We start from the raw sequence: 16052 nt of genomic DNA, 5'->3' as shown, positions 1-16052 counted from the left end.
TCTGTGTATTATATTTCTTAATGCACAAAGCAACGGTTTCAAAGGAAGTAGATGTAGAATGAATTTTGTCATTGCGCCACTGGTGAAATGTTCTTTCTTTTTTTCTTTATCCGCCACCTTTTTCCTCCCAAGGAACTCAAAGGTACAGGGTTCTCTGTTCCCCATTTTATCTGCACAACAACCTTCTGAGGCACATTAGGTTGAAAGACAGTGACTTGGAGAATTTCCATAGGAATTAAGGAGGTAAGAAGAAACCTGTTGGATCAGACAAAAGGCCTATCTAGGCCAGCTTTCCTGCAGGCAGGTGCATCTAATAGGCAGGCCTATGAAGGTGATCAGTCTCGCTGGCTATTGCCAGCCTGCTCTCGTAACTATTTAGTGGCATGAAACCTCTATCCTTGAGGATTTAGCCCTAATCAGCTTTTAAAGACATCTTAGCCTGTGGTCATCGTAACCACATGTTTACTTTTTATTCTATTTAGCACCTTTCTTCCTTCATGGAACACAGGGTGGTGTACATGTGGTGCCTTGATTACACCCTATGTGGAGAAACATTTTCTTACGTCTGTCCCAAATGTACGGTATTACCAATCAAATTTTTCCCACAGGTGGGCTCCCTGTGACTTCAAACTTCAATGCATAATAATACTGAACTTTGTATAGTGCTTTCCTGCATTCATGCACATTGTTTAGTTGTTATCCTTAAGCAACCTTGAAAGCCTAATTAAGCACATTGTTCTGCAGTCCAAGACCTTGTTCATTTTGGCAATGATGGCAAAAAATAAAAATGATAAAAAGCAGACATGTGCTGAGGTGCCCAGATCAGGATACAAATGGCTTTCTTTCCTTCATCAGATTTCTCATTTGGTGTGTGAAGTGGGGCTAATAAGCAGATTACAGCTGGTCTACCTGGATCAGTTGAGGGATGTTTGCCAGTGTGTTGTGCAAGGTTGCATGCAAGGTTGTGGGGTTGGTCACACTCAATTTCGGCCCCAACCACTAATCTCATGCCAATCCTAAAGGGATATTAAAAGCACCTGACTTCCTTAAAGTATCCTGGTAATTCATAACATTCTTAGAAAACTACAGCCCTCAGGATACTCTGGGGGATGTCATGCCCTTTTAATGTGTGGCATGCACACAGCCCAACAAAGGTACGTAGAGCTGGAGGTCGGTGCGGGGAGATAGTTCACCTAGTGAGATTTGAACAGATTCATAACCTAGTCTCCTAGTTGCTGTGCTACAACAGTTTAGAACAGCTTAGTTTATGAACAACTTGGATTAAGAACTCTGCAAACCCAGAAGTAGGTGTTTGGGTTTGTGAACTTTGCCTTGGAAGCAGAACATGTTCCGCTTCCTGTTGAGTGTGTTCTATTTGTAAATCGAGTCCCCTGCTGCTATGGGAAAGCACACCTTGGTTTAAGAATGCTTTGGTTTAAGAACGGACATCCGGAATGGATTAAGTTTATAAACCAAGGTAACACTGTACCACCACTCCAGTCTTAAGATACAAAGTATCTATGAAGAATACCTTACTGTTTTACTATAACATACTATGTTATGAAATTGTTGCTATGTTACTATGAAATGGTTTTGTAGTGTTTGTCTCAATTTTAAAATTTATTTATTTAATTTTTATGCTGTCCTTCCTCTGAGGATCACAGGGGCAGCTTACAATATAAGAACACAAAAATACACAACATAGTATCAAACAAAAACAGTAGCCCTCCCACTTAGCCAAAGGCCTGGGAGAAATGCATTCCTGTTTCTTTGTTGTAAGCCGCTTTGAGCAGGATTTTTCTTGTGGAAGAGTGGCATGCAAATGAAATAAATGAATGATTGACACAATAATGTTGAGAAACGTTGAGAAACAGTGTAATCTCTGGTTATGTTTCAAGAATGATTTCCGTGTAACACAAAAGATTGCATACTGCATGTTGAATGATGGCTAGTCTTCAAAACTGCTATTTCAGCGACTTTTGTCTTGTGGGATTGTAAGTAATGCCAATTAGATTCTCCTCTTAGCCATGTTGCTAAAATATAAATTTACTGTTGTATTTTCGAACTGCTCTGAACAACTCTAATTGTAATTTTATGGTATGTATTGTCTGCTTTTTTTTTAAATGCACAGTTCTGCTGTTCTGAGGAGAGCTGAAGAAAATGAATTTGAATTGCTGCTGCATATATTTTTCACGATGAAGCGTCTGATCAGAGTGACTTGCTTTCTGTGCTGCTGAGAGGATGCAGCGAAAATGATAGCAGAGCCCAATTCCGTTGCTAATCTCCCCAATCACAAGTAAGACTTTTGACAGTAGCATACAGAACTTATCTCGTTGTTTTTATTGAGAAGTTTACGGCACATGTTTCCTGTTGTTGTTGTTGTTTTTAGTGGTGTGGAGTGGTGTGCGTGTGCTCATACACTAAAAATGTTGCTTGCCAGTTTATAATTTTAATATAATACAATTATATAGTTTCATGTTTAATGTATCTTAACATTTAACAGCAGCAAAACTTAATAGGATCAGAGTTAAAATAAGAAGGAATCAGCTAGGATAAAATATAACACCAGGTTGGAGAAGGCTTGGTTAGTATAATGTAGGGTTGCCAGGAAAACCCCAAAGTTGAGTATAATGTCTGAATTGACAGATCATCAGAACTGACTCGGAAATTGAGTGAAGTGAAAAGTAGTTTCTGCAGGTACCTCCATAAAAAGTGGAGTGCTGACCAAATGCAAAATGGTAGTAATCAGGTGGCCTTTAAACCACAGTTTGCCTATAGATTTGTAAGTTGAGACCATGGTTTGTGTTCCCAGCAACAGTTAGCCACAAACTCTAGCTCGGCATGGCTGGCTCATGCAGTGTTGCTCTCCAACTTTTTCTGGGTACCCTGCATTTGGGTCAAGGTTCAATGGAAGCTGAACCACTTGATTTTGGTTATGGGACTATTTTACCCTAACTTTTGGCCTGGTATGACAGGTTTTTTTTAACTTGGAAGAAGGCAGCAGGCGTCTTATAGGCTACACCTACTTTGCAAAGCCTTTCCCCCGTCACAAGCATTTCCTCCCACTTCTCCTTCAGACAGCAGCAGCACATTCTGTACAAATAGGAAGAAAAGCATTGGTGAGCCAGATGTGGCCTATGGGTTGCTGACCCCTGCTTAGACTTGTGTTTGTATGTTTAGTTTGTGAAGCACAGGTTAAAGGAAGCTAGAGACTGATTTAGGGATGGAGGGTTAAATACCCGCCCTGCCCCCCCCCCCCCCCGACGTAAAGTGTACACCCTCTTATTTTGCTTTGATTGAATAGCTGCAAAGCATGTAAGCACTTCTTGCTTGGAGACATACGTAACCTGTAAAGTTGCATGTGGGTGGGCAGAAGTAGTGGTGACTGGTGCTCATTGGACAAGGAGGCCAATGATACACAGAGTCAGAACCAATGACTGGCATCTTGGTGTAATGTGAACAGTGGGTTAAATTACACAGTGCTTGGCCCATGTCTTGAGTTAGCACATCCCCTATGCTTGCTGGATGCTCTGAGATAAGAGTGGCAGGTGCACTGAGTTACCCTATCAACACCAGCAAGGTTGAGTGTATGACTTGCTGAATCATTCACCCTCCCATTGGTTCAGGAACGTAGAGGCAGACATAATAGTCTGTATCTGAAGAAGTGTGTACTGTATCATAATAGTCTGTATCTGAAGAAGTGTGCATGCACACGAGAGCTCGTACCAAGAACAAACTTAGTGCTACTGGAAGGAATTTTTTATTTTGTTTTGACTATGGCAGACCAACATGGCTACCTACCTGTAACTGGAATAATAGTCTGTAGGGCATGTATTTCATTACATCCTTGTTCTAGGGTCCGACTCTGAATCTCTGATAATCAGAGGAAGAGGCTGGTTGTTTTTTTTAACACAGCAATGTTAGATAGCATGGTGATAGTGTTTGTGGATCTGTTCAAAGACCAGAAGGGGCAGTATATGGTAGATAGTAGTGTTTAGCTTTGTCTTGCGCCTGGAGGCAACAATCACTTTGTTACTTTGAGCTGTATGGTAGAGGAGTTTCCCCCTTAACTGGGGACTCTTGAGGAAACTGTTCTGCTGGGAGCAGATAATCTCTAAAGACTCTCCTGGGGCACTGCATGCTTGTCTGATACATCACACTGGTTGAGGTGTGGTGAACTACCAACTGTCTTCCAAAATTCATCAACAAGGCAGGGTGAACTAATGTTAGTTTTACACCCATCTTCACCTCCGCTGAGTTCTATAAGGATGTCACATAGACTAAGGGTGGAAGGTGACATTTTTAAGAAAGAAGGTAGACAGGTTGGGGGCTAGCTGAGGGCAGACTGAGGTTGGTGAGGCCGTGCTCCATTCACCATATTGGAACAGCCTCTCCTGGAAGAAGTGAGGAAAGCTAGGGTAAAAAGTCATGTGAATCATTGGCATGTATTAATGCTAACTTGAGTGAGGAAGGTAGTGTGTGGATTTGCTATTTCTTTCTTCGTTTTAATAGACAGCACAAGCCCAAACTAGTAAGCTAGCCTGTGTGTTCGTCCATGCAGAGGTTGGGAAATTTTTGTAGAAGTCTAATGCACTTGACAAAAGGATAGGTTTGTTTTGTTTTAATAAGGTAGACCAACAAAGTTTCTGTGATTGGGATTACGGTATTTAACCCCCCAAAAAACTTTAGGGTATAGTGAATTTCAAAGTGGCGTCATTGACATGGTTTCATAGTATGCAACAGACTAGATGTTACAAAGGAAATATGTGAACAGTTTCCTGTTTATTTATATCTCTCTATATATATATAAACGGTGAAGCTGGGTGTTCACTTGCCTCCACCTTTCTCCGTAACCGCTTGACCAATTCCGTTCAAATTTGGACACAACATTCCTTGGGCATATGGAAAGGATCTGATGTACTTACATTGAAGAAAAACCACACCTATCAAACCTAAAAATGCGATTTTGTACAAAAAAACCATAGCGCCCTCCAGTGGACGTAAAACGCAGCACGCTATGGAACAACAGACAGGGAGGGAGGGGGAGCGGAACTTGAGGTCAGCTCAGCCAATAGGCTGCTGGCAGGGGAGTGGCCGATACACGCTTCAACTGCCGCCGCAAAGACAACTCCTTGCCTCAGGCTGCTCCATTTGCAATTATACAACAGTAAGCAACACAGTTTTGGGGTGACCAGGGAGAGTGCGGGGGTGGCAAACAAATCACACCACAGGAGTACAACAGGAGAAGCTGTTGTGAGGCAGGCGAAAGCGGGGCGGGGGGAGACGGAGAGGTGCCAGGCGAGAGTTCAACGGGATAAGCTGTGGGGAGGAAGGCAAAAACGGGGGGAAAGACAAACAGGAGGCAGGCGGAAGTTCAACGGGAGATGCTGTGGGGAGGAAGGCGAAAACGGGGAAAGACTGAGAGGAGGCAGGTGGAAGTTCAACAGGAGAAGCTGTGGGGAGGCAGGCAAAAATGGGGAAATACAGAGAGGAGGCAGGCGGAAGTTCAACAGTGGAAGCTGTGGGGAGGCAGGCAAAACGGGACAAAGACAGGATGCAGGCAGAAGTTCTATGGGTTAAGCTGTGGGGAGGCAGGCAAAAATGGGAAATACGGAGAGGAGGCAGGCGGGAGTTCAACGGGAGAAGCTGTGGGGAGGCATGCGCTTTCTCTTTTACATCTTCCTTTTCCATTTCACAAAATGAGCCACAGCAATGTGTGGCTGGGTCAGCTAGTTATGAATAAAAAGTGGAAGTGGTAGAGTGACTGCTTAACCCTGACATCTTTTGCTTTTTGTCTGTTTAAGAAATGCTGGGCACCATCCAACAGAAATCAACACGTGCAATGGGACTTCCAGTTTAGCTTCTTCTCCATCCGTATGTGTCTCCAAAATCTGTTCTGGACAGTCCCCGAACCTTACGGATCAGATTTTGGGGGAGTGCAAGCAGGGGCCTGCAGGGGGAGAAGAGTAAGTTGAAGTTCTGTTGTGCAAGCAGATGCCCGCTTGTGCTACTTTGGATTTCACACCCGCTCTCGAAGCTGTTTTGTCTCCCATGGGGAAAATGATACGGGAACATAAATCTTTTTCTTCATGGGGGAAAAAAGTGACTGCTGGGAATTTTTAATGGACAAAAAGCAGGAAGGGAAGGGGTTTAGCATCCCCTTTGCTCCTGATCGCAGTTTCCTGCAGTTGCTTTTCATTCATAAGAAGTTGTGACTTCTGTGTAACGTGTAGTTTGGGCCTTTGTTGCCTGTAGTTGCAGCTACACAAGACAACTAATATGCTTGCCCTGTAAAAAGAAGAGCAATTTTTTGAAAGGAAAAAAAACCCCCTGATACAGTGGTACCGTGGGTTACAGACCCGATCCATTCCGGGGTGCTGTTCGCACCCCAAAAAGTCTGTAACCCGAGTGGTGCATTTGCGCATGCACAGAAGCACAATATCGCTCTTCTGTGCATGCGTGACCGCAGAACGCGCACAGCGAAACCTGGAAGTAAACACTTCTGGAGTTGCTGCGTTCACAACCCGAAAAAACGCAACCCGAAGCGAACGCAACCTGAGGTATGACTGTAAAATGTTAGCTCTTAATATTCTGCATTTCCTTTCAGGGGTTTGAGTCAGCTTAAATAGCAACTTGGTCCTCAAAAGAGCCTTACAGTGCAATCCTATACAATGGACGCTCGGGTTGCGAATGTGGTCCGTGCAGGAGGCACGGCCGCAACCTGCTGTGTTCGCAACCCGCAGTGCTGCGTCTGTGCATGGGCAGGTTGCGATTCAGCACTTCTTCGCATGCACAAAGCGCCGAAACCTGAAAGTAACCCGTTCCGGTACTTCCGGGTTTGGTGCGGTGTGCAACCCGAAAATGCACAACCTGAAGCGGCCGTAACTCGAGGTATGACTGTATATATAGGATCTATCTATCTGTCTATCTGGAGGGATGATAAAGCTGCAGTCCTGTTCAATTATTTGGGAATAATTAAGTTCTGATGAACTTGAGTTCATCAGAACTTAGTTATTCCCAAATAATTCTATAGGATTGCAGCTTTATCATCCCTTCAGATAGGTGATTTTTTTTAGTGGGTATATTCTGCAACATGTCATTGGTGTAACAGTGGTTTGTTGTCAGTGGATTTGTACTAGACTCTGTGCACATCATTCAACTTGATTGGTTGTTCTGTGATGCTTTCACCATGTTACCTTATTATTGCCATCTGGATGGGGCACTCTTGCACTAGAGTGTGACAGAAATAGGACACATACCCCTGGAATATTTATGGTATGAAAAGTTAAGGATTTCAACAGGAACGTGCACTGATTGCAAACAAAGCTGTATGTCACCCCAGAACTTTTACAGGCACAAACAGTATTGAAAGAAGCATCACATATAACTACCTTGAGACCGTCAGGAGCATTAATAATCACGAATGCACAAAATAAAGGATGTGTGGAGGGGACTCTAGGATAACAGTTCTTAAAGTCCGCAACTCAATAGAGATTGCTCTCTTTCTTCAAACGATCTTTCTTTTTCTAATGACTCAGAGAAAATGGGATCCACGAGGAGGTTGTCTCTGAATCTACAGTGCAGAACGGCAGCTGCTTGAGAAATGGCAATGTTAAAACTTTTGTAAGTTTCTGTTACGTTCAATAATTTCACTAAGTGGACAGGAGAAGGAAATTGCTTCCCTGGATCTCATTGTTGTATAGTACGCATAACTTAGGGTTAGATTGGGTATACAGTTGATTCTTCATGAATGATTTTTATTGTCCCAAACTGTTTTATGTCAGTAGTCCCATACCAACACACACAATCTCCGTTGGTATTTGTGCATGCCCATAAATAGATCTCTCCCCGCTTTACAATTTTAGGTATACATAAATGAATTCTGAGTGTCACAGAGTGTCATCATTCACCAATGAATTTCCAGACATTCACACATTTGGGGGGGGGGAGAGAGAGAGAGAGAGAGAGAAAGAAGGAAAGAAAGAAAGAAAGGGCAAGGAATTGGACTCGATGCCCCATTGTTTCATCACTACTTTTATGATTCTGCACTTTCCCTCTAATTGAAGTATATGCAGTTGAAATTATTTGCTATTAGGTTGCATAAAATGTAAGTGAATTTAATCCGCAAGGGATGGCTGACTTGACACATGACACATGACACATGTATCTGAAGAAGTGTGCATGCACATGAAAGCTCATACCAAGAACAAACTTAGTTGGTCTCTAAGGTGCTACTGGAAGGAATTTTTTTATTTTTTATTTTGTTTTGACACATGCCTGTTCACCATAGAATCATAGAATTGTAGAGTTAGAAGGGACCCCAAGGTTCATCAAGTCCAGTGGTGGCCCTCCAGCTGTTTTGGGACTATAATTTCCATCATCCCTGACCACTGGTCCTGTTAGCTAGGGATGATGGGAGTTGCAGTCCCAAAACAGCTGGAGGGCCAATTTTGGCCACCACTGAATTCTAGTCCAACCCCCTGCAATGCAGGAAACTCAGCTAAAGCATCCATGACAGATGGTCTTCCGACCTCTGCTTAAAAACCTCCAAGCAAGGAGAGTCCACAACCTCCTGAGGTAGACTGTTCCATTTGATTTCTGAGTGTGTGGGCATGATTTCAGGCATTTGGACGCATGGTTACAATCTTCATTTGGAGAGCACATGCTAAGCACCACAGTCCTAACTCCTACCATGTAAAGATGTTAGCATGAGTCCCTGTGTCTGAACAGGGACCTCTAGCTTCAGAAATGATAGAGGGGCATTGTGTTTTGAGTGATTTAAAATAAGGTGAAATTTCTGACTGTGACCCGTGATAGCTCATTCATATAGCCACTTAATGCTTTATTGCTGTAGAGAGGTAAAAGAAAAATCCGAGAACAGTGTGAAAACAGAAGAACACCCCCTTCAGGTGGTAGACGGTCAAACCAGCTGCAAAATGGAGAAGTGGTTGAAGCGGTTACCTTGTTTGAGGTGGTCATCATGGGCAAAAGCGCTATGCAGGTACATCAGCTTCCAGGGTTATGCGAGAGTTTGATACTGTCTGTTTCTAGTTTTTTAATCTGTTGCCTTTTTGCAATCTGGTTCAGTCTGTGGTGGATGACTGGATTGAAGCCTACAAAAACGATCGAGATGTGGCACTTCTGGATCTCATCAACTTCTTCATCCAGTGCTCAGGTTGCCAAGGTAAATTTTTATTTCCATGCTTTCTGAGGGCAAATATTTTTTTGTGTGTGTGTTTGTGAAGCTAATTCCTGTTTGGGGATCCTCTTAATTCATAATCTGGCATGCATTTGCTACGATGTGGCTATTCCATACAACTCAGGTTCTGAATTTAGAGCTGTGGATGCAGAAAGGTAGAGTAGAAATGCAGAGAAGAAGAAGAAGAAGAAGTGGAGAAAATAAATAGATGAGCATAACCACCAGTACAAATAGTTGTGTTTAAAAGCTGTCTTAACCAGTGGTAGGAGAACAAGTCACACATTTAAAATGAGGTGTGGAAAGTTACAAATATTGGCTGTATTCACATGAAACGCTGAACTGTTGTATTTTTTAGCACAGAGGGAGGCTGTACGGTGCCTCCAGATGTTGTAAGAGAGCAGCTTCCACCAACCCCAGCAAGCAGGATCAGTGATCCTGGGAGTTTAGAAATACCTAGATGGCACTACATTAGCTATTCTTAGTTTTAGCCTGTGTGCATATGGTTATACCCTGTAGGGTGGGGCAGTGTTGCTTAGGTGGAGTTGACTGCCAGTAACAGAGAGGGAGTGGGGCAATGTGGCAGGGAGGCTGGCATGGTGCAGGGGTAGCAGCTATGCCACTGCACCAACACCACAGTGACCTCTCTGCTGCCTTTCCTCTCTCCTTGTTGGTTACTGGCAGCAACTTAACGCATCAGAAAACCAGGTAAGTAACCATGGTCCACACTGATGGCCCGCTACTGCAAGCATGGATTGGAATGAGCCTAGGACTAGAGATATGAAAGCCGGGAGGGGGGAAACTTGGAACAATTGGGACTCCCTCTCTCCATTTCCATTTCCGTCTAGTTTTCCCCCTAGGCCTTCACATCCCCATCTGAGACCCAAAAAAGTGTTGCATTTGCGCACACCTCACTTTCCTCTCCTCCACATCCTGACTGGCTAGAAATATTATTACAGGTATTTTGCATCTTGTGCTTATGTCACATACATGATCACAGCTTTGCATGGGTGGGGGAAAAACACATTGATAAATGAAGGGCGGAGGACACCCACTCTCCATTTATTTATTTACACACACACCCCATGCACAGAAAGCTGTGATCACAGGTTCCCTGGTGCTGGAGTTTGGGAAAGGAGGCATGAGGACTCTGGCAAGGTTCTTGGAGCCCTTGTGCTTCCTTCCCAAACCCAGGAAGGAATTCCTGGCTTTTAGAGTAATGTATATTCAGAAACCTAGTTTTAAAATAGAGTTTGTCTCTATGCTGGCATACTTTGTTCAGTTAAATTTTTATTTCTGTGGTTACTTATGTAGGAATGGTTACGGCAGAGATGTTCCAAAGTTCGCAGAATTGCGACGTGATGCAGAAAATGACAGAGACATTTGATGAGGTTGGTTCTGCTTCTATGAGAACACTTTTAAGCTGCTGACTTTTGATAAGCTTATTCAAAAGTCTTAAATTGTTTATTTTGTAAATAGATAGATACGTACATACACTCACCGCTGCATTGTATAACTATATCATAGTGGTTTAACAACAACCTTAAACCATAAAAACACTGTTTAATTTTATATAACTTCCCATTAATAAATATAATGCTTCTCAAAAGAAATGATGCAATATCTAAACTTGGAAGTATCTAATTAAACACAGTTTTATGTTTTGTCCAAACTGGGAAACTGTGTTTGCCAGTTCGGAACATTGTCATATATTAAACCAGCTTCCCAGTTGACAAAATGGTTAACTGCTCATGCTGCAGGAGTACAAACATAGGGTCTGTATGCCTGTGCAGAAGGCAGATCCATATATTTTGCTTTTCAGGCGAAAATACGTGATTGTGGAGGGGGAGGTATTATGTGCTACAGTGGGTATCAACTTGGCACAAGGATAACAGCATCTGATCCCACTGTTACTCTCAAAGGAATGAAAGCTTTGTGCAGTCACCCAGATCCGTAGCTTTGTTGGTGTTGCACTGTGCACAAGTAGCTATTGCATGCAGCTTTGCACATGAGGTTTTACTGTGCTTGTTTATTCCTGTCAATTAGATTTGTTTAGCAATGCTGTTGCTTCAGTTCTGTTTTGCCTCTCTCTATCTTGTAGGCAACTGGATTGCAGTATAAAAAGTTCATGGCCTATCCCTGGATCTTGACGGTTACTTGGCCAGTGGATATGGTAATGCTTTGCATTTCTTTTATATTCTGCCTCTCTTCCATTGGAACTTATGATAGGGTACCGGGGGTTCCCAGGGTGTATCCTATCCAGTACAGGCCAGATCAAGCTTCAGCAAGGGTGCTTTTTCGCATTTAGAATCTTTACCTGCCCCAAAACTGATTCCGAGGTCTTCCTGTGAGCAGAAGCCAGTTTTGCGATGTGTAAAACTCCCAACAGGAGTGCTCTGGTTATTCATTTATTACCCGTTTTGCAGAATTATTAGCAATGTCTCCTGCTTCCTCTTTCTACTGAGTTGCATACCACCCTTCAGCTCTCTTCCCTTTAACCAAATAGTCCAGAATGCCCTTCATGCAAGGAGGCAACACACGGACAATCAGTGAGGATTGTTGCGAAACTAAGACCTAGGCAGTGCTCCTTTGTTTATATTCCTGGATCAGACTGCTACCCTCAGCCATCAGAGTGCAGGGAAGAGGAAAATGTGGGAAGTAGTGTTCCAGTGCTGAAGCCTGAAGCCAGTGTAGTCCTCCGAGCTGATGATGAGGGCTGTGTCTAATGTGGCAGCTGCCGCTTGGGCTGACTTTCAGCCATATTAGTTCTGTGCATGGAAAGTAACTTGCACAGAATTCCGTGTGCATCAGAAGTGGATGGGGAGAAGCTTTCCTCTTGCTCATAGCACTAGAACTTGAGTTTATCTAGTGAAGCTGAAAATCGGAAGTAGTTAAACTATGGAATACAGTGGTACCCCGCAAGACGAATGCCTCGCACAACGAAAAACTCGCAAAACGAAAGGGTTTTGCGAGTTTTTAGTTGACTCGCGAGACGAATTCGTCTATGGCTCTTTTTCGCAAGACGAATTCGTCTGGCGAGGTACCACTGTAAGCACCGGATCCTCGCCCCGCCGTGTTTTAAAGCTGCAGGGAGTGCTGTTGTTCGCTCCTTGCAGCTTTAAAACGCGGCGCGGCGCGGATCCGGTGCGCGGGGGGCGGCGTCGGATCGCGCACGGCCATCCAAAATGGCGGCGCGATCCCCCCCGCCCCCCGGAGCCTTGCCCCGCCGTGTTTTAAAGCTGCAGGGAGTGCTGCTGTTCGCTCCTTGCAGCTTTAAAACGCGGCGCGACGCGGATCCGGTGCGCGGGGGGGCGGCGTCGGATCGCGCACGGCCATCCAAAATGGCGGCGCGATCCCACTCCGCCCCCCCCGCGCACCGGAGCCTCGTCGCGCCGTGTTTTAAAGCTGCAGGGAGCCAACAGCAGCACTCCTGTTCGCTCCCTGCAGCTTTAAAACGCGGTGCCGCGCCATTACAGGGAGCTGTAAAGGCTTACCCTTTTCTCCGGTCGGGAGGGGTGTTGTGCATCGCGTCCATCTTGGATCGACTGTGCATGTCTGCGATCTCCAGACATGCACAGTCGATCCAAGATGGACCCGATCCATCTTGGATCGACTGTGCATGTCTGCGATCTCCAGACATGCACAGTCGATCCAAGATGGATGCGATGCACAACACCCCTCCCGACCGGAGAAAAAGGTAAGCCTTTACAGCTCCCTGTAATGGCGCGGCACCACGTTTTAAAGCTGCAGGGAGCGAACAGGAGTGCTGCTGTTGGCTCCCTGCAGCTTTAAAACACGGCGCGGCGAGGCTCCGGTGCGCGGGGGGGGGCAGAGTGGGATTGCGCCGCCATTTTGGATGGCCGTGCGCGATCCGACGCCGCCTCTCCCCACCGGAGCCTCATCGCGCCACGTTTTAAAGCTGCAAGGAGCGAACAGCAGTGCTGCTGTTCACTCCCTGTAGCTTTAAAACACGGCGCGGCGAGGCTCCGGTGACGGTCGGAAGGGGCCCCCGGACTTTTTTCCCCATAGGAACGCATTAATTAAATTTTAATGCGTTCCTATCGGAAACGGTGCCTCGCAAGACGAAATTTCCGCAAGACGAAAAGTCTTGCGGAACGAATTAATTTCGTCTTGCGGGGTACCACTGTACACTCTTACAAAATGTCGTGACCAGAGGATCCTTCTAGCACAGTGCTGATCTCCTGTACAGTACAGTCCTACCTTGGTTTTCAAACATCTTAGTTCTTGAATGTTTTGGCTCCCAAACGCCGCAAACCCGGAAGTGACTGTTCCAGTTTGCGAACTATTTTTGGAAGCCTAACGTCTGACGGGGCTTCCGATTGGCTGCAGGAACTTCCTGCAGTCAATCAGAAGCTGCACTTTGGTTTCTCAACGTTTTGGAAGTCGAACGGACTTCCGGAATGGATTTCATTCGACTTCCAAGGTACAACTGTATTATTCTGTGCAGTACCTGGGGGAAGGAACAGAGGCAGGAAGGGTAATCTTGTCAGATCACTAACTCTTCAGTACATTTTTGTCTTTTGGATGCATTTCCCAAACATTTGGTCACTGTACTCCATGCTCTGTAAACTTCCAGACTGTATATGGAACCACTCTTGAAGATGACTCAGGAACCTCAACTGGTCCAAAATGCAGCAGCCAGATTATTACTCCCTGTGGTCCCTGTTTACAATTCCTATAACATCTGCTTTGAAACCGCTGCACTGTGGATTTCAGTTTGTTCCCGAGTCCCAATTCAAGGTGCTCACATTAGCGTTGGACGTAGGCACCAAAAAACGTCAAGGATTACTTCCTTCCTTACAGAACGTATTTGGTGTTAAGATCAGCAGAGGGGGCTGTGATGTTAACACATGAGAGCACTGGAGGTGAAATAGTTAAACAGGCTACCCAGTCAGAACCGGGGTGGTGGGGGTGGTGGTGGTGGAGTCAGAGGGACTATAAAACCAGCTCTGGGAGAGGCGAGAGGAGTTCGTTGGCGGGTTGGGTGGTTGGTTGGAGTGGGAGTGAATTGGGAGAGAGTTTGTGGGTAGGTTGAGTTAGTGTAGCAGAATAAGCTGAGTCAGGAACAGTTAGGGGCTAAGAAGACAAGTAAAAAGCGGAGAGGTGGTTTAGGGAGTGAGAGCAGGGAGAGGTAGTTATAGGTCTGGATAGGCACCCCATGATTGTAATTGACTGAGAACGTTTATGAAACCACACGCTTGTTAAACTACAATAAATAAACAGAGGTTTTATGTTACAATTTAACCCTGACTGGACTCAGTATTTTACCAGGTAGGGCCTGGTTGGTGGCAGCGAGAAATAAAGTGGTGGCACAGGGATCAATAGACGGTGAAACGTCCGGGGACCCTGTGTGATCGCCACAGGGGCCCTTTTGGTCATTCCGCTGCTTTTGGAAGTTATGAGACCTTATGGTGAAGGGTGGGCAATAACTCAAATAAATGATGATGATAAATAAGTAGGGTAAGTTTTTGTCATAGGGGGTTGTTGGGTTGTTTCTGTTTCTGTATTTTGATTATGTTTTTTGTGTTTTTATATTGTGTTTTTATCCTGTGAACCACCCTGAGACCTATGGGTATAGGGCGGTATACAAATTTAATTAACAACAACTTGTTTTATACCTCTTGTAGGATGATAAGGACTACCCACTCGTCAAGGCAGGGCCCTACTGGAAGAAGTTCAGAGCTAATTTTTGTGATTTCACTTCCGTATTGGTGCAGCAGTGTCAGTTCAGCATCCTCTATGACAGCTATTTGATGGACACCATCATCTCTCTCCTTTCGGGCCTGGCAGAGTCCATGGTCAGAGCATTCCGGCACACCAGCACATTAGCAGGTATGCACAACTGGACCTGTCATGGTTTTTCAGAAGTAGTGCATTTGGTAGCTTGTACTGGCGAAGCTGGTTAAGGTGTAGGGTTTGGGCAGGGATAGGTTGTCAGCAGATCTATTCCTGTCAGCCTGAATTTCATATGGTGCAGCTTCTCCGATCACAGCACTGCAGCAGTTAGAAAAGCAGACCTTGCCAATTCTCTCCCCCCCCCCCCATCTCTCATTTCAGCTGTTCAGGTCACTATTGTGGGAAGTTTCAGAGTATAGTTTACTCGGTAGTGACTGCAAAACATCAAGATAAACATTTACAAATATATAAAGTAGTCGCCGGTCATCTTTTAATCACATTAGGAGTTCCTGATTATGTATTGTAAAGTAAAACTCTGCCAAAATATTAAGTAAAAAAAGGGACCAAGAACTCATTACTCTTAATAAGAAAATTATTCCAAGAAAAGAAAATAATTCCATAACCAATACAAATTATACAACTCACAGCCGTGGTTATGATCAGGCAACGAAGCAAAATGACTACTGACCATTATCAAAGTTTTTTGAATCACATAAAATATATGGATTTTTGTTTTGTTTTTGTTTCCAGCTATGAAGCTTCTAACAGCACTTGTAAACCTCATTGTAAGTATAGATGTCAGCAAGCATAACCTGGAAAGATTATACGAGGTAGAAAAAAGCAGGACTACAGGCAAGAGGACCAATACTAGATTGGACCAGCTAGAGAAGAAGAAAAAAGAGGTAGGAGAAATTTCCCCTAGGAATTCGATGACAGTTTGTAAAAATGCCCATTTGTAATTGCTGGTTACCGGATTTCAATCTGAGGTGGTTGGCAATGAGCGGCTCACCCCAAACGTTTTCCTATTCTCCCAATCTAAGGAGAGGAAATGAATTCTGAATAACTGATTGGCAAAGTGTTGTTTGTTTCATCGTATTGCAATATGGTGCTAGAATGTGAAGGTTGCATTGAATACTGGCACATGGCCCCCTAAAGACTC

At 44.5% G+C, this 16052-nt stretch overlaps 1 protein-coding gene across 3 annotated transcripts in view; it reads left to right on the top strand.

Moving 5' to 3' along the window:
- The first annotated feature begins 139 nt into the window (after positions 1 to 139).
- The window catches only part of LOC117045920 (cohesin subunit SA-2-like), a 55540-nt gene continuing 39627 nt past the window's right edge, over positions 140 to 16052 (top strand). For 2 of the 3 annotated variants that reach the window (XM_033147489.1, XM_033147488.1), the window contains exons 1-10: positions 140 to 243; positions 2132 to 2296; positions 5805 to 5966; positions 7539 to 7623; positions 8855 to 9001; positions 9088 to 9184; positions 10511 to 10587; positions 11298 to 11369; positions 14845 to 15049; positions 15644 to 15795. In XM_033147489.1, coding sequence (XP_033003380.1) covers positions 2253 to 2296; positions 5805 to 5966; positions 7539 to 7623; positions 8855 to 9001; positions 9088 to 9184; positions 10511 to 10587; positions 11298 to 11369; positions 14845 to 15049; positions 15644 to 15795 — 1041 coding nt within the window. In that variant the 5' untranslated portion in view covers positions 140 to 243; positions 2132 to 2252. The remainder of the gene's footprint in view (positions 244 to 2131; positions 2297 to 5804; positions 5967 to 7538; positions 7624 to 8854; positions 9002 to 9087; positions 9185 to 10510; positions 10588 to 11297; positions 11370 to 14844; positions 15050 to 15643; positions 15796 to 16052) is intronic. The other variant, XM_033147491.1, reaches the window with a different exon arrangement.

This window comes from Lacerta agilis, chromosome 4 (assembly GCF_009819535.1).
Source record: "Lacerta agilis isolate rLacAgi1 chromosome 4, rLacAgi1.pri, whole genome shotgun sequence".
In the NCBI taxonomy this organism is placed as follows: Eukaryota; Metazoa; Chordata; class Lepidosauria; order Squamata; family Lacertidae; genus Lacerta; species Lacerta agilis.
This window is presented reverse-complemented; position numbering and strand designations above follow the sequence as displayed.